This window comes from Planococcus citri, chromosome 3 (genome assembly GCF_950023065.1).
Source record: "Planococcus citri chromosome 3, ihPlaCitr1.1, whole genome shotgun sequence".
NCBI lineage: Eukaryota > Metazoa > Arthropoda > Insecta > Hemiptera > Pseudococcidae > Planococcus > Planococcus citri.
The window spans coordinates 20,717,825-20,743,952 of NC_088679.1; the positions used below are offsets into that span (position 1 = coordinate 20,717,825).

The 26,128-nt window shown below is 32.8% G+C and overlaps 1 protein-coding gene across 6 annotated transcripts in view; it reads left to right on the forward strand.

The window, feature by feature from the left end:
• Positions 1-26,128, forward strand: part of Pde6 (phosphodiesterase 6) — a 229,210-nt gene that overhangs the window by 184,561 nt on the left and 18,521 nt on the right. For all 6 annotated transcript variants that reach the window (XM_065358742.1, XM_065358741.1, XM_065358743.1 and 3 more), the window contains 3 exons: positions 9,093-9,211; positions 24,872-25,030; positions 25,221-25,310. In XM_065358742.1, the coding sequence (XP_065214814.1) occupies positions 9,093-9,211; positions 24,872-25,030; positions 25,221-25,310 (368 nt within the window). The remainder of the gene's footprint in view (positions 1-9,092; positions 9,212-24,871; positions 25,031-25,220; positions 25,311-26,128) is intronic.

A 26,128-nucleotide genomic window follows, 5' to 3' on the forward strand; every position in this document is an offset into this window, starting at 1 on the left:
TTGCTGTAGATATGTGTTTTAGTCAAAAGTAATGTACCTACCTCTACATATAGTTACTACCCATAGTTACCTACGACGCGAATAATGCAACTGAAATAAAGGGGGAAAAATAAAACGAAGAAAAAAACACATTACAGAATGCTATTCTCGAGAAGCTCCTTTATACTCGGAATTCGATTACGAATTCATGGAATTTGTAAAATTCATCCGATATCGTATTAAAATGCCATTATTTCGATAAAAAGTTTGATCATTTTGCGCTCTTTTATGCTTCATTTGCGGCGCGTTGCGAGCTTTTCTCGCGTTCGCCCGTTTAATCGGTATAAGTATGTGCCTTATCAGCTCGTGCTCGCGAGCAGATTTTCTCCGCTGTATTCCAAGGTTTTTCAACGTGCCATAAGTGGAATATAAGTGGAAATTTTCTCTGCTCTTTTTCCCAACTTTTTCAACGATTACAGACACTCGTAAAGTTAGCAAGCCGTTTAGCGATTATTAGTTCCTTTGTTGGAAGAAAATATTTCGAAATTAATTTTCCTTTTTTAAGTAGGTACCTATACAATATACATATCCAACCAACATATTACGAGGTTTTAATGTTTAAGCACATCGGTATAAGTATTGAAGTTCTATAGAATTCTCTCAGAAGAAACTTACCTAATTCGATAGAAGTACCTAGGATATGTCTATATTGGAGTTGAATTAGTTCAATTCAGCCATTTTTAATCGGAATGCATCTTTGGGCTGAGGAGGCGTGCGTAGGCTTTATGCACTTATAATAGCATGTATTCATACTTACAATGAACGTTTCACTGTATTAAAAAAAATAAAAATTTAAAAAAACACAACGAATTTAAGGCTTAAAATGATTTGAAATGTGAGAAAAAATTTTAAAATTCAATCAAAGATGTAGGTATGTACTTATAAAGATTGGAAGGAAGACCACGATCAGCAAAAACCATACAAGCCCCATTGAGATCATGGGGTCATTTGGCCACAAATTTTCGCCTCGTTCATAAGTATCTATACTTAGGTACTTTGAAAAGTTTCTCTGAAAAATTCTAATTCTGCAAAAATGTCAACAAATTATTTTTATACCTATTTTGACATAATTAAGTAGGTATATTAAATATTGATCCGAAATTTTCAAAGTGCTAATGCTGATCCGCGTGTACCACTAATTTTTGGTAAATTACCAGTTATTTTCAGGTAAATTACCATATAATTTTTGATAAATAATCAGTAATTTTTGGTAAATTACCCAGCAATAACTTTTTATTGGTAATTTTGGTAGATTACCAGTAATTTTTGGTAAATTACCAGTAATTTTTGGTAAATTACCAGTAATTTTTGGTAAATTACCAGTAAGTTTTGGTAAATTACCAGTAAGTTTTGGTAAAATACCAGTAATTTTTGGTAAATTACCAGTAAGTTTTGGTAAATTACCAGTAAGTTTTGGTAAATTACCAGTAATTTTTGGTAAATTACCAGTAAGTTTTGGTAAATTACCAGTAATTTTTGGTGAATTACCAGTTGTTGTTGTCATAATTGCACTTCTTTACAGATGATAGCGTCTGTTTCCATCTACATATATTAGCCAGTTTCTAGCATATCTGATAGTTTCTTCCAGGGTCTCACAGGGAGTGTTGGCTGGTGAGTTTGTTGTTAACAGCTCCGATCATTTCCTCCTTCTTGTTGTTTTTCCTTGGATTTTCCCCTGTACCACTTTCATGAAAATATTGTGTTCTCATATTTTATGGGCTAAATACATACTTCAACTTCCTGTTCTTGATATCTTCTACTACGACTTTCTGTTCCTCTCCTATTCTTTCTTGCTAATACTTTCTCGTTGGTAGTGAACAGAGCTGTGGGTCCGAAACGATCCCAAAACCAGAACCAATTAAATCCTGATTCAAAACCGACCTGAAATTAATCCTGAAACCAAAAAATGTTATTTTTTCAATCCCAAAACCAAAAAATCCTGGAACTTATATAATTTTGAAACCGAAACAAATCGTTTCAGTTTTGGGATTTCAATTTTTGACTTTTTTCCATAATTTTATTTTGATAATGGTCATTTTACATCATTTATTGTCATTCGTTCAGATTATGATTCGATGAATTAAACAAAATTATGCATTTAAAGCATTAAACTAATTACACCATAGGATTCCTCAAGTCAAAACCTTCCATTTTAAGACCCCTGCACGGTCCATTAGTCAATTTGAGGTTAAAATTGGTGGAAATGAAAATCCTGAAATGGAAACTGATTTAACCCGGAACTGAAACAATTTTTTCAATCCCAAAACCAAATACTATCAACTAACAATACATGACAACTCCATTTAAAATACATTGAGTGTTTTTGTCGCTGTAATAGTGCAATCTGAATGGCCTGGGTTGAAACTAACTCTTATCAAAAATGCTCTGATTGGTTGGTTTACAACCCGATTGGCGCATTTCTGGTGATATCTGACTAATCATTTCTGCAGTCAGAAATTGCCGTTTTGACAGTCAGATTCGCAGTCTGACTACAATCAACCAATCAGAAACAAGTATTTTTTTGAAATTCCAAGATGGCGGTGACTTGTCAGAAAACTGAGTGGAGATCTGAGTGTAGTCAGATCCACACTCAGAACCACAGTCAGATATTGCCGTTTTGGCAGTCAGAGAATACACTCTGACTGATATGCAGGCTTGTTAACCGGTTTTTAACCATTAACCGTAACCGCAAATTAACCGGTAAATTAACCAAAAAAAAAAATTAACCGTAACCAAAAAACCTTTTTTTTTTGAAATATCACTAACCATAACCGTAACTGTAACTGTTTTCTGAGATCAAAATAAACCGTGACCATAACCTTAACCGAAAAATGTTTAGAAAAAAACCGGTTATTCATTTCTTTTTTTCTGAGATCAAAATAAACCGTAACCATAACCTTAACCGAAAAATGTTTAGAAAAAAACTGGTTATTCATTTCTTTTTATCTGAGTTTTTTTTAATGTGATTTGTAGTGATTTGAAATTTTAATCAAACAAATGATCAAAACATTAAAAATATTACCAGTTTTCCAATTTTTTAAACTTCAAAATTTCAAACTCCGAAAGAATTTTTGGAAATTTTCAAATTTTCAACTGTAATTTTAACCATTAACCGAAATTTTAAGCTCAACTGGAAAAATTACCACCAAAAACTGTAACCTTAATGTTAACCATTAACCGAAAAAAATGGTCCTCAATAACCGTAACCTGAACCTTAACCGTAACTTTAAAAAATGAATAAGGGTAGAGGCACCAAATATGGACCACTTTTTTTTGGAGGATTGCCACTTGAAAACTATAGGAGGTAGAAACCTCCACAAAGGCTTAAAATGAAGTTCCATCCTTCCACCAACACTGTACAAAACTTCAGGGGTGAAGGTTAACTTTAAGTATGTTTTTTTTATTGTTGAGTGATGAGTGTCAAAATGACAGTTCGAAGTTTTGGACGCCTAATATGGACCACCTATAAAATTTCAAAATAAACATACTTTCACATTTTTCAAAAGGTCATATTTATTTGTAGAAATGAACAAAAAAACTTATTCTAAGCAGTTCAGGTTAATTTTGAATATTTTTTTCAAATTGTTGAGTGACGAGTGTCAAAATGACAGTTCAAAATTTTGGACGTCTAATATGAACCACCTAAAGAATAATTTCAAAATAAACATATTTTTACGTTTCAAAACATCATATTTATTAGTAGAAATGAACAAAAAAAAGTATTTCAAGCATTCCCCTTTTCAGTGGCTGTAAAAAATGAGTAAAAAATTCAATATCACAGGTGGTCCATATTAGCGCACCCCATAAAAAAAAACTTTGCACCAAAAATTTCTGTACATACCCTCATTTTTAGCAAAAACTGATCACTCCAGCAGAAACTACATCCTTTTTTGATATTATAAACATCAATGCCATTTAGAAAATTACACCACATATAAGTATATTTTAATAAAAGTTGAAAAACACACTGAAAAAATTTTTCAGTGTCTCAAAACAGTTTTTTGTAAATTTCTCAGCGAGTTTTGACTTTACAGTTGTAATTTTTGTCTCATTCGTTTTTTTGATGAGAAATACATCAGAATACATTTTTTCCTGACAGATTGTGCTAATTACCAACGAGAACGGGCGCTGGTCCATATTGCGGACTGGTCCATAATTGGTGCCCTTACCCTTAACCTTAACCGTAACCTTTAACCAAAATTTTGAATTTCTTGTTCAATTTTTAACCGTAACCTTAACCGGAAATTTTTTTTTTGGTTAACAAGCCTGCTGATATGTGGTCATATCCCTATTCAGATGCACTGTCTAAAAAATGCCGTTTTGCCAACCGGGAACTGGTTTGAATCTCAAATCAGATGCTTGTGGTAAAATGTAGTTTCACTCCTGGCCGCTAGGAGGATAAAACACCATTTTTCAATGGAGTTGCCAGTATTGTCATGTTGATAGTATTTGCCAAAACAAATCCCGAAACAAATCTAATCCCAAAATGAAAACATTTCAGTCCTGAAACTGAAATCCAATCCCAAAATCGTTTCTGTCCCACAGCTCTGGTAATGAAGTCTTTACATGAGATTGGTACCTAGTAGCCTTCAATAGCACCATGTGCCACATCTCACAAATGGATACCTTCTTCTCGCATTCTGCATTCATAGTCCATACAACACCAGGGGTATTCTGCGCGTCCACCTAATGCAGAATGGTAACAGGTTGCTGTTTGATGGACTTTGGAATTGATAAACATGGCAAAAGCAGAATTCTCCAGTTGGTGGAATGACAGGGACTAGGGAGGAGTGCCAAGCTGAAGGCCAAGCCTGTACAGTGTACATAAGTACAGATTATGAACAAGAATGCATAAGAGCTGCAGAATACCAATGACTCACTCGTTCCAGCCCCAGGGATGTGCTGAGCTTCAGAGTGAGAAAGCGAATACCAGCACCTAAAAGCTGGCAAATTTGGCTAACTGAGTAAACCCCAACGGAAAATCATGGTGGAAGGCAATGGGAAACCACCACCATTACATTTCCCTAGAATTATATGGACATCAAATTACCAGTAGTTTTTGGTAAATTACCAGTATTTTTTGGTGAATTACTAGACAGTAATTTTTGGTAATTTACCGGTAATTTTGGTAAATTACCAGTAAATTTTTGGTAAATCTATTTACAGTAAATTTTATACATACTATTGCAATTTTGTTGATGATTTCCTGGCAACTTTAGTTAAACTACTGACAATTTCTGGTAAATTTCCAGTAATTTCTAGTACATTACTATGGTCTTTTTCTTCAAATTAACGGTATGTTTGCTCACTATTACCTAATTACTGATGGATACTTAATTTTTGTAACTTGTTGGTGGGTCATTTTTTTTTGGAAAATTTCAATCTTTTGTGAATTTCTGGTGAATTTTACTGAACATGGTAATCTTTAGCAAATTAGGTACCTATTCGTTTGGTAATTTTCAGTAAATTACATAGCCTATTAGTGATTTCTAAAAATTTATGTAGGTACTTATAAGAAGTGTCACGTTACCTATGAAATTAAAATTTCTAGTAAATTACCAGTAATTCTCAATAATTTTTGGTAAATTAAAGTTGACTTTATTTTACTTGTAATTTTTGGCAAGGAAACCTACTGGTTGTGGGTCAACTTGACGCTGGTATTCGCAAACTTTGGGAAAAAATTGTCAAATTCTCATACTGAAAAAAATAATTAATTTCTCACACGTTGAGTTACATTTAATTACATATTATCAAGTTTGACTTTTGAGGGCTTCGAAAAAAATCAATGAGTTGCTAAAATCATTTCAAACTTTCAAAAATGATTTCTCTGGCACGTATGGACCTGAAAAGATCCTATTGAGCTGCTAAATTATTCCGTGCATTATTCCAGCTCCCATAAGTAATGACATTTTTTTCGAATTTTGTAAAAATTTTGAAAATTAAAGTCAGGGGCCCTGATTTGAAAAAATAAAAATAAAAACTTTGCTTTGTTGAGCTACAAAAATTAAATTTAGTTGTATTCGTTTAGTATTTTTGACCCTCATTTTGAGACATTTTGAGTAATCCTGGAGTCTCCAGGGATTTTCTGAAAATTATCTACATTTCACACAGCATTCCACATAATTGAACCAAATAAAAACTGAAATTTAGTATGCACCACACTTTTAACCTTTTAAATCGATAGTATATAATTTACCTAAGCAGTTAGGCTATGGGTCGTCTTGGAACCACCAGACTGAGCACATTTTTAGAAATTTGCAATTTCCTAAAACCGTTTTGAAAATCTGTCCAAATGAACTTTATCATTATGACTATTTGTAATGTTTGGTGAAACAGAATAAGTGAAATTTAAAGCTCAATTTTCTGTCTTAAGATTTAAAAGTGCAACACGTATAGTCGTATAGGTACCTAAATTGCACATTTCGCTCTACAATTATTAAATTAGATAGTCGATACGTGTTTCGCTGTAAGCTTCTCTTCGACCCAGTCATTTAGCGTTTTGTTATTTCGCAAAACAGAAATAAACTTCATCGCGTTAATACTCTCTCTATTCATTATCTTTACCCTCGTTTTACGTTTTCAATTACAAATGTAAAATATGTGTTCATAGTTATACGAAGAGATAAAGCTGTAACTTTGTGGAAAATTAATTGAAATTTTATATTCAAAGCTTTCAAGTATGTGTACGAGTATATGTAACTCGTAGAAACGTAGACAGATTCCTAGGTTAGTGAAATAAGAGAGGGTAGGTGCTTAGCTGCTCACTCACACATGATAGACATACATGACAGTGTTTATATTCTGAGGTGTATTGAAACATCTGCTTTGGAAAGTTCATCTATGTCAAAGAAATTGCCTACTCGAACACCTGATTTTATGCAACAAATAACTTTTTGATGAAAGCTTTTCATATGCAGCTAGGTAGAAATAAACATTAGTAGGTAAATATGGTTAGAAAAACGTGGGTATATACCGATTTCCTTTGTAATGAATTGCATATCTACGTAAATGAACGCAAACGCGAAGGAATTTCCAAGCGATGTTATTTGCATTCTAATGATTGGCGAGATCAAAGTTATATCGTGTAATATTGAATACTACAATAGAGTAGGTAGATATAAATTTTATTTTGATGAGGAAAATGTGTTACTATATCACGATTACAGATTATATACCTTATGAGCTTATATCCTTTGAAAGTTTATACTACGTAGGAAGTATAAAATTACGTCGAGTGTTTTTCAATTCAGATATAGGTTAAGGGACCTCACCTACTACAAGCGATAGCCTACATGCGTAATAATGTAACGTTATTTTAAATTAATAATAAATTCTTGTCCCGTAATATCAAATATCCCTTAACTTTTTCGTATGCGAGAGACAGGAAATTATTAAATCCCTAGACGGGGGATGATCATTTGCATAAATTATTATTTTTTTGCTACAACAAAAAAAAGGAAACATCTCGCAGATAATGAAAAAATTAAAAAATTAAAAAACAATAAATATAAAAGGGGAAAAAACTATAATTTGTGAAAATTTATTCCTGAGCGTAAAAATATCTCAACTTCGCAGCGTATTGTGGGAGAAAATTGAGAAACCAGCGGAGATGCTTTGTTGGTCGAATTTTTCAAAATATTTGATGCTACTTTAGATTGGAAAAACTGCAGTTTCGTCGAACTTCAAGTTGGAAAATTTTCCAAAAAATATGAGCTATTTTTTTTCGTAGGTAATAATTGAGCCAAATCACACAGAAAAGAAATGTCAACATCTAAAAAATTGATCGATTCTGAAATATCATCGAAATGAAATGAAATTTGATAAAAATTGCCATTTATTGAAGTGAAATTGGCAACAATGCGCTTGAAATATCATTTATAGTGAAAAAAGTTCGTATCTATCTCAAAATTAAATGAAAATGCTGCAATGAGAAACTGATCAAAAATTCACTTTTGATCTGGCAATCCTAGAATTTCACGATAATCACCTAAAACAGTCAAGAAGGTGCTAGATGCGCACTGACTAAAGTTTTAGGTCCTAAAAAATCCATTTTTTGCATTTCCAGAGCGATTTGAAGTTTCTGGAGAAAATTGAAAAATCGCTGCAGGCTCCAGAATGACCCAGAATCAGTAAGTAATTGTTGATGTGTGGGAGTTGAATCAAAGGAATTAGGTATTCGTGTTGGTGCACATTGTTCGAAAAATTTAAATTTCAAGTAAAAGTGTGAAAATTACTCTTAAAACAGCTTTTTTTTACATTTTTTTAATTTTATAAAAATTTGCCAACAAATTTAAAAGTCAACTTAAAAGTCTGAAATTTTGATTGAAGTGGTTTTAGAACATGCTCGTTTGATCTAGTTTGATTTTATTCAGATAGGAGACTTCCAGCTTAAAATTTTAATCACATTTATAGAGATCCAATTTTGACATCAGGGGGGGGGGGAGTTGATTTCTATTTTACGTATATTTGACAGAAATAAGAAATTGATTTCGTTCATCTGTAAAATGCTACAATTGCCCGAATGAAATATCCCGACTCAATTTCGTTGCGGTGGAATGATTGACAAATGAAATAAAAATACAATTGGTGTTTTGCCTCGGTATAATCTATACCCTCCACATATACGAGGTGGGTACCGGACACCTTGTATATATTTTCCATTGATAACTAATCCGATGGAATTTATCAAGACACAGAGAGAATGTCACCGTTTTATGCGTTATATATATTACCAACTCGACTACCACCGCTATTTATCAGAGCTACGTAATTAATCAAGTCAAAGGTATCACGCTGCGGGTTATCCATTAATAGCGAATTGTTCGGTGTAAAAAGAATATCATTTATTCGAGCGTCGTTAAAATACAGTACTGTATGTATACGCGAATATAAGAAAGAGCTAGAATAAGTATAAAAGCGCGCAACAAATTTGTAGGTACTTTTAAAGAATAGATTTATTTGTTGAAAATCATCAATTTTATACGGTGGTGTTTCCATTGTGTGTTCGGGTGGATGTAGTATATTTTTCTAAATTCTAATATGCTTTGTTGCAGAATTGGACGAAGCGATGGAGAAGGCGAAATCAGATGAGATACGTATTCCTTTCGGCGTCGGTGTGGCCGGTCAAGTGGCTCAAACCAAACAGCTTATGAATATCAGAAATGCTTATGAAGTGAGTCGAATGTTTTGTAAATACCTAACTTGGCTTGGCTTGAATAAGTAGGTATATTTTATTTCGGTTAGAGAGCATTTGTCAGATTGGAACATTTAACTGATTTTCGATTACATAATTGAGATCAGCCTGAAATTAATTTGGTTAAATGAGAAATTTCTCACAGAAAAGAAGATTCTGATTTCTAATAGAAAATACAAACAACAGGAGATAAAAATTTGATCTTTGGTAAAAAAAAAATCTGTTTTATTTGGCAGAATTTGAAAATAAGACATAGAAAAACCAAAAGTGCGTTCAAAAATACACCAATAGGCCAAATTGTAAGTGCTGAATTTAATTTTTTTAATTTTTAGCGAGTTTTTGAAAATTTTGTGGCCTCTATTTTAGTCGGAGGTCCGCAAAAGGATGTATTGCACCCCCTCCCACCTCCCGACGATCCTCCGGGACAACTTTTTTCTTAAAGAGGCCAAGAGGGAATTCTAAGGAACATTTCTAGCTCGTGTCCTCAAGCAAGAAAGTGGCCCTACTTATAAAATGGCGGCCATTTTGATTGACACAGGTCAGCTGAAATCTCAGTTTTTGCGTTCCAACATAGGACTTGCATGAAATGTTTTAACCTGTACAAAAGTAGATCGAAAGAGCAGGCAAAAATTCATCACCTGTCAACATTTTGAGTGCTAAAGTGCCTTTTTTGATTTTTGGTAATCAAATTTTGGCCAAAAATGAGGGGAAAAATTCAAAATTTTACCAAATTGACTAATAAAGCTGAAATTTGGGATATATCCTATTTTCGACACGCCAAATTGACTGGAAACAGTTTCAAACCGATTTGAGCTGTTCTGGAGCCTCCAGCAGATTTTTGAAACTGGAAATTTCCCCAAAATTGTATCAAAAGAAGTTGGAAAAGCCTAAATTTATTCTGCAAACTAATTTCAATACGCTACGAAGTCGACTGCAGGTGGATTTCAAGTCGTTTTGGAGACTCCAGCGATTTTTTGAAAATTACTGGAGCCTCCAGTTGATTTTCGAAAATTACTGGAGCTTCCAGTAGATTTTTGAAAATTACTGGAGCCTTCAGCAGATTTTTGAAAATTACTGGAGCCTCCAGTAGATTTTTGAAACTTGAAATTTCCCCAAAATTTCATCAAATGGAGCAAAATTTATTCTGCAAACTAATTTTAACATCCTCTGAAGACGACCTTAGGTGAGTTCAAGTCATTTTGGAGCCTCCAGGGACTTTTTGAAAATTACTGAAGCCTCCAGTAGATTTTTGAAAATTGAAATTTCCCCAAAATTTCATCAAATGGAGATAGAAAGGCAAAATTAATTCAACAAACTAATTTTTACACCGTCTGAAGAAGACTTCAAGTGGGTTCAAGTCATTTTGGAACCTCCAGCAACTTTTTGAAAGGTTTCATGGTGCTTTTTAGTGAATTGAAAATTTCAAAAAGGTGCTGGACGCTTCAAAACCCCTTGATACCACCATGCAGTCGACTTCATATTGTATTGAAATTAGTTTGCAGAATGAATTTTGCCTTTCCATCTCCATTTGATGAAATTTTGGGGTAATTTCAAGTTTCAAAAATCTACTGGAGGCTCCAGTAATTTTCAATAAAATCGCTGGAGTCTCCAAAACGACTTGAATCCACCTGCAGTCGACTTTGTAACGTATTGAAATTAGTTTGCAGAATGAATTTCGGCTTTCCAACTGCTTTTGATGAAATTTCCCCCAAGTTTCAAAAATCTACTGGAGGATCCAGAACTGCTCAAAACGGTTTGAAACAGTTTCCAATCGATTTGGCAGGTCGAAAATAGGGTATATTCCAAATTTCAGATTTCGAGGTCAATTTGGTAAAATTTTGATTTTTTTTTCACATTTTTGCTCAAAATTTGATCTTAGAAAATTCACCAAAAATCGAAAAAGGCACTTTAGCACTTGAAATTTTTACAGGTGGTGAATTTTTGACTGCTGTTTCGATCTACCTGTGTACGGGTTAAAAAATGTCGTGCTAGTCTTATGTCTGTCAATCAAAATGGCCGCCATTTTGTAAGTAGGGCCACGTTTTCATTTGAGGACAGGTGTTAAAAATGTTCCTTAGGACTTCCTCTTTTAAAAAAAAAGTTGTAGCGGATGACCGGGGGAGGGAGGTGCAACAGATCTTTATGCGGGCCCCCCGACTATTTTCAATGAAAAAGAATTGAAATTGGATAAAATTGGAGTAAAAAACTAAAATTTGGTTTATATCCCATTTTTGACCATCAAAGATTGACTGCTGTGGTTTGGAACCGTATTAGAGCCTCCAAGGTATTTTTGGAGTCTCCAGTTCTGAAAAAAATGTTCCATAAAATCGGGCTAAGATGAAATTCAGCACCAATAAAGTCACGTTTACTGTGTTTGTGATCCATTCGATGTCTAGATTCGGGTGCAGATTTTCATATGTGTATCTACATTTCTAACGATCTGACGAAAATTTTCTCCAGTAATTATTTTGAAAAATAAATAAATTAATGAACTAATTAAAAATTTGTTATTACGAACGTATCAATATGAAAAGCTGAAATTTTGCTTGAACCCTATCTTTAGTCTCCAAAAACGATTGCTGGCTGTGGCTACTTTTAGTGATTCTGGAGTCTGTAGTGGATTTTTATATTTTTCAATTCCTTAAGAAAAAGTGTTAAAATATGATTAGAATCAGCGTAAAACGGATTTTGAAAATTTGCGATCAAATCGAGATGGAAAAATTCAAGTTTATTCTTCCTAGCCTGGAAAATACAAAATTCTGATAAAGGCTCCAAAAATGACTCTAATCACCGCAAATTGATTCTCGATTTGAGTTTGATCAAATTTGATTTTCTCGAATTTGAATTTTTAAAATTCGCTGGAGATCAAAAAATGAAACTCAGCTCTTGAAATTTAGCTTCGTTATGTCCTTTCAGTTTTTATTTTTTTGACGTTTAAGTGAGATGTAGCTCTTCAAAAATTGATTTAAAAAATAGTCACTACCTTTAAAAAATTTTTAATACCAAATTTCGAGTAAATCTAATCGAAAAAATTAAAGTAAGATACCTGCCATTTTAGCCTAATACATGTACAGACTTATCGATATACGTAGTAAACACAGCCTTATTTTTCAAAACAACGTCACGAAAGGAAGAAACCATCCAATTTACCTGTACAAAAAAAATTTAAGTATTTAAATTGTAAAAGACGTCGAAAAATGGCGAATACTCACGTCGTCGAGCATATTAAACGTCTTTAAATATAACGCCGACAGCGCCATCGCCAACGATTCGTTAATAAGGAAAAAACTAAACTTCGGTACCTGGCGTATACCTTTAACAGTTCGTTGAAGGTATAAGCCATTAATAATTAAGCTCATTAATGTTGGTAACTTTATAGAGAAGCTTTATCGTCTTTTATTTGTTAATAAGTAACGTTTGCAACTTAATGATTAATAAAGGAGAATATTTTCGTGTACGATGAGGTTATATAGGTACACTATATACCTATACTGTAGTCCTCTATACATTTAGACATATTGTACGAAAAAGGTATAGACAGACGTGTATTAGTAGCGAGTTTCATAGCTTTTGCTGCTGGTCGAGACAACGACCGACGACGACGACGCAAATTGAAAATCTCCACCAATTAAACGACGCTATATTTCTGCGCAATTGAATGCATCATAAAGCGAATAAGCTGCTTAATAAATGAACTGGTGTGTGCGGTTTAAAGCGCCATCCGACGATGCCCGACTTTAATATACCTACCGACTGCCTTTATAAATAAATAAGAACCTGTACAAATGACCAGAAAACTAATTAGGAGCAAGTTTCAAAATGTTCCTGTTTCATGCTTTATTGTAATTTTAAACGGATTAAACAGATAGTTAAAGTTTATGGCTAATCGTTGTCGTATACTTACAGCTGTATAAAACTAGGGTAAGTAATTTTTGTCAAAAGCATACTGCTTACGGATTAATTGAAACAGATCATTAAATCGAAATTGGCGAAGTAGAAATTATACATATAAACGTGAAGTATTGAACATTTGAGCAAAAAAAGTTGTTGAGTGTGGGTATGAAGTAGATAACCATAAAGTCATTTGAAAAAGTCAGAAAGTTTTTTTTTTTCAAGAAGTAAATGATTGAAATTAAAAACAGCAGAAAAGATGAAGTAACTTGAAGCAGATAATCAGAAGATCAATCAATTATACAATTTGGAAACATTTTGAATTACCTGATTAATTAATTCTAAAAAAAAAAAAAAAAAAAAAAACAATCAAACCCAACCAATTTATTTTGAGTTCATTGAAAAAAATAATATCAACCATTTTTCTGGGCTAATCATAATTTTTGAAAATTTTGTATTTAATTAGGTGCTTTAGTACTCCACTTGAAAAATCTGGAAAAAAATCATCTAAAAAATGAAAATAAAAATCATAATTTTCTTAAATTTTTTTTTCATTTTTAAATTTTTAGTCAACTTTTAATGAGTTTGAATTACTCATATTAAGCAACGTTCAATAGGAATAATTTTAAATTAATAAACGTTTGAAAATTCGTTTTTTTAATAGGAGAAAGTTTATTTTTTCGATTCAAAATTTCAAAATTCGAATGATTTTTCCTGAGAAAGAAAAAAAAATTGGAAACAGCAGGAAAAATCCAAGCTTAAAAATTGAGAAAAATGATTTTTTTTGGAACGTGTACGTAGAAATGTGAAAGAATTTTCGACTTGGTTTTTTTGCTACTGGTTGTCAGAAAAATTGTGGGTCCTCAAGTATATTTTTTTGTTGATATTTTGTGTCACGATGTGCAGGAAGTAGTGGCAGAATTTTTCGAGCACCCAATACCAAACTCTGATGCACAGAAAAAAAGATCGGAGTTGACTAGCAATAAGTTTGCAAAATGAGTAACATTTCCAAAAAAATCGAAATCTTCGCTTTTTATTTCAAGTTGAAAAACAGCGGTTTTCAAATCGGAAATTGGTTTAAATATAATTTTTACTGTGTTAAAAAAGTAAAAAAAAAAATCATTTTAAAAACTCAAAAAAATTCGACGTTGATTTAATCATTTGATGAGCTTGCTTTCTGCCAAAATAAGTTAAAAAGACTCGTTTTTTCCTCAAAATTGCCAAAAATTGCTAAAAATGGTCTTTTTTTTGCAAAAAATCCAAATGTAATCATAAAAAAAAAATGCCCAGTCTTGCTTTTTGCTGATAATTTTTATAAAAAAACCTTTTTTTATCGAAAGAATTGCAAAAAAAAGGATCTTTGCTTTGCCAATCCATTTCTAGAAGTAAAAAAAAACATTAAATTTTACTCTTATGTGAAGAGTTTATTTTCGGATTTAAACATTTTTTTTTGAGTTTAAATAATAGATTTTTAGAAAGTTTGACTTCGAAAAAAAACAACAGACCATGAGCAAAGCGAGGACTGAAGTTTTTGAAAATTTATTTTTCAAGTACCTACCTGGTAAATCATTATTTTCTTACAAGAAGTCAATTTCTTAATAGCCTTCGACATTTTTAAAACTTTGGTTTAGGTACTTCTGACCCGGAACAGATATTTTCCAGGCGTAGAAATTCAAAAACAGAAAAACTATATTTTCGCTCGGGCAAAAAATTTCAAAAATGTGCTGTTCATGTTCCAAAAAAATCGACAAATAAGTAGGTCTCTTTATTAGGATTGAAAATGTTTAAAATTTATCGATTTCGTCGAGTCTCGATAATGTTGGAAAATCTCGTCAAAGTTAGCAAATTTTCCCACTTTTTTGAGATTTTACAACTTTGATCCATACCCCCCTCATCCCTTTCCCTCATAGTTTGGTTTCTGGGTTTTTGAATGATCGAATCAATTAAATAAGCCATTATTCGAACTCATCGTCGTAGAATATTAGTACAAATCGATGTGTAGCTTTTTTAAATTTAGCTTTTTAATTTTGATTAAAAAATTGAGACCCTATATTTTGGAAATTTGTTCGCTGAAAATAGCATGGAAAAAAATCTTCAAATACCTACTTACTGTACCTACTTAATGGTCTCAAATTTGTTAATGGTACCTAATCACCTAAAATTCAGCTTTCACCATAAAAGTTTAATTATATCGCCCCTTTAAGGATTAAAATGGAAATAATGGTGATCATAGTAATCGATGGGAACTTGAAAAAAATAATTATGCATCATCACTCATCAGAAGACAGGACTTTATTTTTGATTCAAGTTGATCAACCAGTAGATCCTGCAAAATGGTTGCATTTTTTTCGCCATCATTCGTGTTAATAAAATTGCATAACCAGTTTGCCGTAAAAACGATATCCATCTTTTATGCGTTTATTTCATTCAGGCAAATGCTGCAGATTTGTGATAATTCCGGCTTTCTCTACCATTTGAAAATCAGAAAGCGATTATGTACGTGCTTTTTCTCAGTCCCTACGTCTTGAGGGTTGAAAAGCATTATTTATTTTTTTTAAACAACATTTTAGTGTTGAGGGATTGAAAATTTTACGTCATCTCATAATTTTTTCTCCATATTTTTTTCGGTTAGGGCATCCTGGTGAAACTGGACTCAAGTTTTGGGCTTCCTCGTCCCCTCCTCAATTTCAAAGAACACATTGGGATCAATATAATAAAAATGCAGCTATGCCATACAGATTTTTACTAGGTACTCGTATTATTTTAGATCCGAGTCCTCAAAATTTTCAACTTTTTTTTGCATCAGGGAGGACGAAGGCTGAAGAGAACTAACCAAAATTAAGAAGCTGCTGCCGCGATACGAATTGGTTTAAAAAGTTTCACCATAAATATAAAATATTCCCAATACACATTTGGTCTGTACAATGTAAAAAAAATTATGCCAAAGGAGAAGTACGTAACACCCCCTTGTGTTTCCATTACTTAGTCAATAAGGCAGTCCCTTACTCATCTCCTCCTGAATCTCCAACGTACCTACTTTTTCATCGTATAATATTCGCTAAAAAAAAAAAACTCGCGTGATAAAATATTCCAACTTCTAAAACTCTGCTGCGCCTTTCTAGCAATTAAATATTCCACAAACGCCAACTATATATACCCTTTCTGTACCAGTACCTCGGTTTAAAGAAGAAAAAAATTTCCTATTCTGTTCACATATTTTACTTAGACACAGAGATCGAGTAAAAGAGACGGAGAAGTTTAAGCTCCGAAGGCATGAAACCGATACGCGCGGCGGTCTTTGCGAGTACCTGCCGGTTGCTTTTCGCATATCGTTGAGAAAAACATGAAAAAAAAAAAAAAAAAAAAACTATGTAAGAATAAAAAAAAAAGGTACCTATAGAAGTACACAGCACGTTAAAAGCGTACCAGGTACCTGTGATATGTAGAAAAATTACGTCTATCGATTCGTATAGTAAATGCAATGCTATGGTAGATGCTCGTTTTCTGGCTGAAAATCCGTATATACTTTATAAATTTCACTACGTGACCGCACCGTATAGTATTTTCCAGCCATCTCACCTTCTGGAGCTTGCACAGGGTCTGTGTATTTCACAGCATCGAGCAACAGACATAAATCGTGTACCATAATTAAAATAAAGCTTGCGAAGACCTCCCAAGTCCCTATAGCCTAGAAACTCTTCAATAAACTTTCATTACCAATATACAGCGGGATTTTTTTTTAAATTTTAAATTAAGCGTTTATTTATCGACGTTATTGGTTGAAATTTGATTAAAATTTCAACTCGAATAACACAGTTGTTGTATGAACAGCCTTAGGAAATGATAAGTATACGTAAGTATTTTTTACAAGAGAGATGAAAAAAGAAAAAAACATTCGCATTTTATCGAAAAACAGGCTTTAAATTCTCGATGACAAAGAATGCGAGCTCGCTGCTAAACTGTATCGTCTTTTTTACGATGATAAATTCTTACGGTATATTTTATTTTAATTAATGGAAACAATTTTTCTTCTAGTCGTTTTATTATTGCGAGTTGTGACAAATATCGGCGCCATTCTTAATTAACTTCCCTTTAGCGAGAGAATAATTTCTTCCTTTTCGAATGTTTTCTCTGTGTTTATTTTTTCCTCTGAAAAAATTTCATTACTGGTTAAAAGGGAAAATTTCCTTGAAATGGTTCTATAATACAACTTGACATAGTTAGACCAGGAATTACTGAGAAGAAGGAGAGGAGGAATGGTTTGTTTTCCTAACTAGTGAGATCTAGAAATATCACCTTAGGGGGTGAATATTTCCCTATTTGCCTGGATAGCTCAAGACTCTCTATCTAACCAATAACCTGACTTAACTACGCAAAAACTATGTAATGAGTGTTGAAATAAAAACAACCTACAGTACAATTTAAAGAATTTATTATAACGTATTTATACATAGGACTTCGGTTCTACCAATCGGTAGCCTACATCTACTACGATCCGTCATAAGGAAGTAAAATGCATAATTTATAACTAGTACCGAGTGCACTTAATTAATTTCCTCGTAGCAATCCTCCTCTTTAGGGAATGCTCACGAGTAGAAAAATAAGAAACCTATACACAAAATACACGATGAAGTCATGCAAAACACCATTGATCAAATATTAGGTAGGCATGGAATTCTCCGATTCCACATACCTACCTATAACAATAATTAGTAATAAGCCAATTACCTTGATGATAAATGCGCTTTAACATTTACCTGAAAACTGTCCATATTGACCATCTCTATCTTGGGTCCTACTAACACTAAGGACGACGATGGCACCTTAACTAAACGAGATTTCACGTAACACTTCGCATAATTTACAGGTGTCCGGATACACCTCAAACTACCGAAAAGAACGCCAATACAATTGATCATCGGATCAATTGATCGTATAAATCAAATTAAATAATTTCACACGCAAGGTGTTAACAAATAAAAACTTATTACTAAATGACGAAGTACCATATTGCTGCAGCGAATGAAACTAAGTGGAGAAAATGCCGCGGACTACTTGTATATATAGTTTTTTGAGTGAGTCACGTGACCAAAGGCTAAGATCTTTGTCGGCATTTTTCCCTATTTAAATAATCGACTCGCGGGCGCGAGCTCGATACAAAGACCTAACTTGTCATCATAAATCTGTCATTTACTTGATGACAAATTGCTAAGTATTTTAGAGAATTTACCCTTCGTAAATAACACGTTCCCAAACTTATCAGTTTAAGGGGTTCACAAAATCATCCCCCTGTAGGCGATGGAGGCAGTATGCCCTATATCAAACTTCGATACCTTTTAAAATATGGTAAAAATATATAAATTTTGATGAGTTTTCCCTTCAAATGTGGATTTTGGTAAGCACTGGTGGCGGCGCAAAGGCAAAATTAAAATAGAATTTGATTACAGCAATTGTAAATAAGTTTGGAAAAGGTTTATAGTCTCGCAGTTGTGCGCTCGATGTACGAGCAGTCGAGCTTTTTATCGTCGTGGCTAAATCTGCTTTTGACAAAATTTCTTCTCTGTGACTAACCAAAAATTTCTCAATGGTATCGTCATCGTATACTTACAGCTCTACGCAATTCCGACGCGCCGTATAATATTCCATTAGTAAAACGTTCACTTGGTGGTTTTTTCAAATGCGATTATAAAGGTATATAACGAAAAGATGGTCTTTATAAGCGAATGCGGTTTTTTTTACGGCTGTTGAATTGTTCAAACCGTCTTTTTACTCAAGAATGTTCGATGTAATTGGATCGAGAACTCGTCAACTTAACAAAAAATAGTATAATTCATCATAATTACCAGTAATTTCCGAGAAATTACCAGTGAATATTATTTCTTGAAATTAACACCAAAATTTGGCAGTATTTACCAAAATTCAACACAAATTTACCAAAGTTATCTGTAATTTTCTTATAATTACCCATAATTTGCTAAAAGTTGCCAATAGTTTACCAAAAATAATCAGGAATTATCAAAAATCACCTGTAATTACTCAAAATTACCAATAATTACCCGTGATTACCTAAAATTACCAATAATTACCCGCAATTACCAAAAATTACCCGTAATTACCTAAAATTACCCGTAATAACCTAAAATTACCCGTAATAACCCTAAATTACCCGTAAATACCATGATTACCCACAATTATCAGATTTACCCATAATTATTAGATTTACCCGTAATTACAAAAAATTACCAGTAAGTAATTACTGGTAATTACCAAAAATTACCCGTAAATACCATAAATACCCTTTATTACCAAAATTACCCATAATCATTAGATTTACCCGTAATTACAAAAAATCACCAGTAATTACCAATAATTACCTGTAATTACCATAAATTATCCGTAAATACCATAATTACCTGTTATTACCAAAATTACACAATCAGATTTACCCATAATTACCAAAATCACCCATAATTATTAGGTTCACCCGTAATCACAGAAAATTACTAGTAATTACCGGTAATTACCAAAAATTACCAAAAATCATCAGTAATTACCGTTGATTATGAAAAATGACCAGTTATCACCAAACCCCATAACTGTAATTATCAAAAATTACCACCAGCTTACCACAAATCATCAACAATTGTCTAAAAATGATCATTAACTTTACCAGAAATTGTCAAAAATTCATCAAAAACTTTTGGTAAAACCAGTACCTACCTCCCAATAATTAACCCAAAAGTTACCATCAATTGATTAAAAATCACGTCCTGCAATTCACCCGAAATTACCAATAAATGTCCTAAAAATCAAATAGTTTGCTAAAAGTTGACAGTATTTCATCAAAAATTAGAGGGGTTTCTTTAAAAATCACGAGTAGTTTACCAAAAATGATCAGTAATTACCAAAAATTAGCTAATTATCGAAACTTTCTCAAAAATTACCAGTAATTTACCAGAATTACCTGTAATTTATCAATTTCTTCTAACTTCTCAAAAGTCTGATTTTGATTCAGGAATTCAGCGGAATTTTTTGAAAGCCAGTGTCTCTCAAATTTCAGGCAGACCCCTACCTTGAAAACATATCTGTGTCAATAAAAAAAAAAAACCTGAACTCTACCCCCATCACCAATTCTCTGATCATTAATGACCCGAATGCATCATCAAAGATTCCACTTTTTTATGTAAAATATTGTGTCTTGTTAAAAATAATGACATTTTTTTCATTTCCAGTAAAAGTATGTAACTCTTACCTTACAACATACCTATCTCGTTTAAACGAAAATCATCCAGAAAGAAAGAGTGAGACAGAACCATGTTTGCTCTGACGTCATTGTACGAATCAAATACCTCCATGTAAACTTTTATCTTTGAAAATTTGTACAATATCGTAAGATTGGTGGAAATTCACGATTCTAAGCAAAATCTCTTTTGCCGCGATTTCCTTATTTGATATCGTATCGTCAAAATGAATCAAATTCCACTTCATTAAAATCAAATGCGAAAGTCGTTGTTTAATCCACGATACCGAGTAACGATAACATTTCAGTAAAAGGAACTTTATCTGTGTATCAAAAATATCCCTTAAGGCTGAAACAAGATTCATTTCCATCATTAGTGAGGCCTGGGTAGGTATGTAGGTAGTCTACCTAAAAATAAATACCTCACATGTACGTAGTTAACTTCTCAAAGTAGGAAAACTATCAGGGGGAAAAAATTCTAAAATCTCTTTAGCAGCGATAAACGAAGTATGTGGTAGAGTTTAGAATATGAAATTAACTCGTTATTACCTTTGCGTTGTTTGCTTTTGAGCTTGTGTGAAAGTTTTCACGTCATATAACATTCAACGTGTGATGGCAGGCTTACACTTCATCATACAATTTCGCAAGTCGATACCTATTACGAATAATATGACGTAAAATATACGCGACGAGTCGACGACGTTTTTACACGCCGTACCGCGGGATCTCAAAACGAGCTCATTATCAATTTTGAGCGGTGCGGTTTTAGAATTTAGCATGCTATTTCGAGACGTGTCGCGTCGTGTTCATTTTTCTGCATACGTTTAAAATGAAATAGATGAAACTCGACGTGAATTAGAGGCTGGAGCGTTGCTCTGCAGCAACACAAATGTAGCACTTTTCGCGGGTATTAAAGCGTTACCGAAAACCGCATACGTAAATTTCAGTTTGTTTTGTGCAAATTTGACAGCGGCGTGAAAAATGATAACGTTGGATGTCGAATTTACATTCTGAATAAAGCGAGATGTTTTTGAAAATAAAAGCTAAATTCCAAGTAGGTAGTCTTGTATACAAATGCACGAGTGTAGGTGAAAATAGCATCTACCAATTATTTTTAAAAATCTGAGAGCCTATAATTTCAACTTGAGAACGAATTCAGAGACTATTCCTATCTACGATAGATATCTGGGTAATCTGTTCACATCAATTTTTTCAAATTTTTCTGCAGTCCAATTTTTAAATTACTGATAATTTTTAGTAAACTATTACTCGTAATTTTTATAGTGAAAACCTTGTCATTTTTGGTAAATTAATGACAATTCTGAGCAAACTATGTGTATTGTTTTTTTTGGGGACAGTATTATTGGTAATTTCAGGTGAATTGCAAATAATTTTTGGTCAGTTGCTGGTAACTTTTTGGTTAATTATTAGTATGTATACCTAATGGTAAATTTACTGAGAAATATATTTGATAAATTTCTGACAATTTTTGGTAAATTGCTGATCATTTTTGACCCATTGTTGGTAATTTGTGGTAATCTGAAGGCAATTTTTGGTAATTATGGTCAGGTTTCGATAATTACCGGTCATTTTTTGTAATTACCGGTAATTACAGCTCATTATTAGTACTTCAATTACCAGTAATTACAGCTCATTATTACTATTCAATTACAGGAAATTACTGGTAATTTTGGTAATTGCAGTCAAGTTTTGGTAATTACTGGTAATTACAGCTCATTATTAGTACTCAATTACCGGTAATATTTGTGTGCATACGTTGCTGTGTAATGTTAATATGGAATAAATTGAATTTGAATTTAAATTTTTGGTAATTACTAATAATTTTGGTAAATACTGGTAATTTTAGTAAATACCAGTAATTTTGATATTTACTGGTAATTTTTGGTAATTACAAGTAATTTGGGAATTTACGGGTAATTTTGAGTTACTAAGTAATTTTGGGTAATTACGGGTAACTTTGGGTAATTACGGGTAACTTTGGGTAATTACGGGTAATTTTGGGTAATTACGGGTAACTTTGGGTAATTGCGGGTAATTTTGGGTAATTACGGATAATTTTGGGTAATTACATGACGGGTAATTTTTGATCATTCCTGATGATTTTTGGTGAATTATGGGTAATTTCAAGTAAATTATAGATTACTTTTTGGTAAATTTGTGTTAGATTCTGCCAAATGTTAGTGGTAATTTTGAGAAATTATGCTAGTAATTATGGGGAATTGCGCTGATTTAAGTCATGTTGACGAGTTCTCGAACTAATACGTCAAACATTCTGTCAGACTACTGAATGCTTGAAAAAATTCTGTCGACCAATTATATCATTTCAAAAATTTTTGGCCTAGAAATGAAACGAGGACGCCCCAGATTTCCGGCTGACTGAAAGAAAAGTCACAATAAGAGTTTGTGGCTTACCATGAAGTCATGTTCATCATCTCTTTTTGATAAAATTCAATAAATTGTCGATGTTGCGGCTTTTTCTGATTGATAAGGCATCCACAGATACTTCAAAAGGCCAAATTTTAGAGGTAGAATTTTATTTTTGGACTTTTGGTCAATTTAAAAAAATTCAAACCGTCTATTTTCCGTGAGAAAGATCAAAATTTGATAAAAATGGTGTGTTGTTTTGGGCCTATGGAAGTCTCTTCTAGCAGATTTTTAGCTTATGGTCCCGGTTTGGAAAAATTGTTATAAGAAAATCAGATTTTTTTTTGGGGGGGGGGAGGTTTTTAATTACTACCTAGATGGAATTCCGCTTCTTCTAAACTTGGGAAAATACATATTATAAAAAACCTCAAAAAATCATCGACTGATTTGGAAGGCCAAAAATATATAAGGCCTGATTTAATTTTCAAGTTTCAACTTTCTGTCTCAATTTTATCAAATTTCAATAAAAATTTACCAAAAATTTAAAAATGAAATTCAGTGACTGAAATGTATTTTTTGAGGTACGTACCAGATATTTTTGTAGGCTCTTTCGACCTTTTTTTTTAATCCAAAAATTGCCTGCTGTTTGGGATATTTTTTTGGAATATAGTAACGTAAGATGGGGGCAAAAAAAAGTTTGGCCAAAGCGAACAAATTCCTAAATCCAGTTTCAAGTACATATTTCTGAAATTTATCGGAACATAATGCAACACTCAACTCACCAATTCATCGTGCTTATGCTGTACGTTAAGTCACGTATAATAATTCATATCGATAAAGATTGTATATGAATACTTACCGAACACCCTGTATATTTATTTTTTACCATTCATTCTTTATTCGCGTAAAATTACCTCATCGAATCATAAAAGTTGAATTTTTACAACGTCGTTTTTCTCAGTTTGATTTTTAACATCATTACCATGGTCTGGTCGCTCCATTATTCGATCCAGGGAGATAAACCCAAAACTGTGGATAAAAGTTGGAATTTTATTATATGGAAAATTCGGCTATTCGTGATCGCGTATAAATTGTTGAGAGCTTTTTTTCTTCTCCATGTTTTCAACAGTATGTACATCGTACTTGCCCTCGCAGAAGGAGAAGAATAACTCGGGGAGAAAATTTTGTCGTTTATTATTTTTAAAAACACGTGATAACTACAATATTTATAGTAGAAAGTAGAACGAAAAGATAGAAAATGTGCTTACCTATTCGTATACGTAGGTACTATGGTTATTTGAAAATGTCCACGTATAGATTTTTCAACAACAAAGGAAAGGTTATAGGTACCTACTTATCAGAAATGTGTCAAAACTTTTGTTCAATTTATAAAAACGTGTTGTTCTGCTGAAGTTCAATGAACCGTCACACTATTCAAACTTTTCACATGTCATTTAATATTTAACTTTATAGAAATATAGATACTTGCACTCGATGGCGATGGTTGATCTTGTAAAAAAAAATGAAAACTGTACAAGAAATTCTTATAGGTATTTAATCAACATGTAACCATCTTCTAATGTGCTTGAAATAAATCTTATATTACGGTTATATCTTCGGTAAATTAAACCGACATTTTCGGTACAGTATTCGGTCGCAGGACTCGCTCGGATTTATGGCTTTTTATGATAAACATCGCCTCATCTCATCGTGTCGAGAAAATGAATAGGTAATTGAAAATATGGCTACATTTTTCACGACTATATATATGCCAAATGAAATAGGTTTCTCTACGCGAAGGTAAATGTTTTATGAACCATTTGGCGACGAGAGCGAGGAAGCTATCATCCCACTACGGTTGGAAATTTACCGACACGATGATTTTTAAATATAGGTACCTACGTACCTACGTTAATTTCGACGGCCGAAAAGTTTATCATGTACGAGGAATTTATCTCTGTGAGAAATAAAACCAACAGGGTGAAATTTTTAATTACCAGTTTATAGCGTATCTGTCATTTAATAACGCACACGTGCCTCATCTTTTATACTATATGCCTACAGATCCACGAGTATAATAATGACACTCACACGATACCCTGTTTTATTTCTTCTGCTTTCAGGATCCTCGATTCAATAGCAATATTGACAACATAACGGGATATAAAACTAATTCGATATTATGCGTGCCAATTTGTAATTACGACGGCGAGGTGATCGGTGTTGCTCAAATTATTAATAAAACCGACGGCTCGAATGCTTTCACAGAACGAGATGTCCAAGTAATTTCTTTTCATTAAACGTACCAGTATACCTATCTCTATATAGATTATGCTTTTATTCGAGTTGCTCGTATATTTCTAGTTATAGTTATCTTCTTTTAATTGAAGCGTAAAGATATCTTTTATACGAATAAATCGCTTTGAAGTTTTTTCCAACCAATTTAATCTCAATTTGGGATCTTTTTCGCAGATATTCCAAAGGTATTTAACGTTTTGTGGCATTGGTATTCAAAACGCTCAATTATTCGAATTATCTATTCAAGAGTTTCAAAGGAATCAGGTGAGTTGGAGTTTGATAATTTCTTTTTTTATTTCTACTTTTTTGTTTAAGTAATATTCTACAACATTGATGATGCGAAAAGAGGAAATGGGCGTTGAAAAGACGTAATTTTGCAGTATTTTTAGATTTATTTTACTCGAGAAGCACCGAAGGTCATTTTGTAGTACATGCCTGGAAAATGAACGAGCCTCCAGAATATTTAAGAGTTACCCTGATTTTCAACCAAGTCAACTCCCTCCCCCCTTCAAACCATCATGAATTATTCACATTTTCTTAAACAAGTTTCATTTTTTATTCATTATTACCTACCTATGAGATTATTTTTCATTTTTTTTTTCTTCAAAATTTATGGGCAGGGTCATTAAACAATAAGTATTTATCAGACCATCGAAAAGAACCGATGAAAAAATCAAACTGAATGAGCTGATCTGACTTTATTTTTAGTAAGTTGATGCAGAGCAGACGACCTAATCGTGAATCTTACCGTATTTACGGCGAACTGGTTATGCAAATCTATTAACGTTTTTTAAATACAGCTTGCGTAAAACCTGGAGGTAGGGTATTGGGATTACTCTCATTTTGAAGTTTCGCTTTTTTGCGCTCCCATCCTCTGAGCTGCATAGATATGGATTTTAGGAAAAAATGATTTCTCATTTTGTTTATTCTCCTTCCATTTGCAAGAACAGTCGTGCCAAAAAAAATGAATGAAAAACAAAAAAATTTGATACATTTTTTGGCTATTTTTCTAGATTTTTTTTACTGCATAATAACCAAAAAATTGGCAACACTGAATTCCAAAATATTCTCCAAATTCAGAA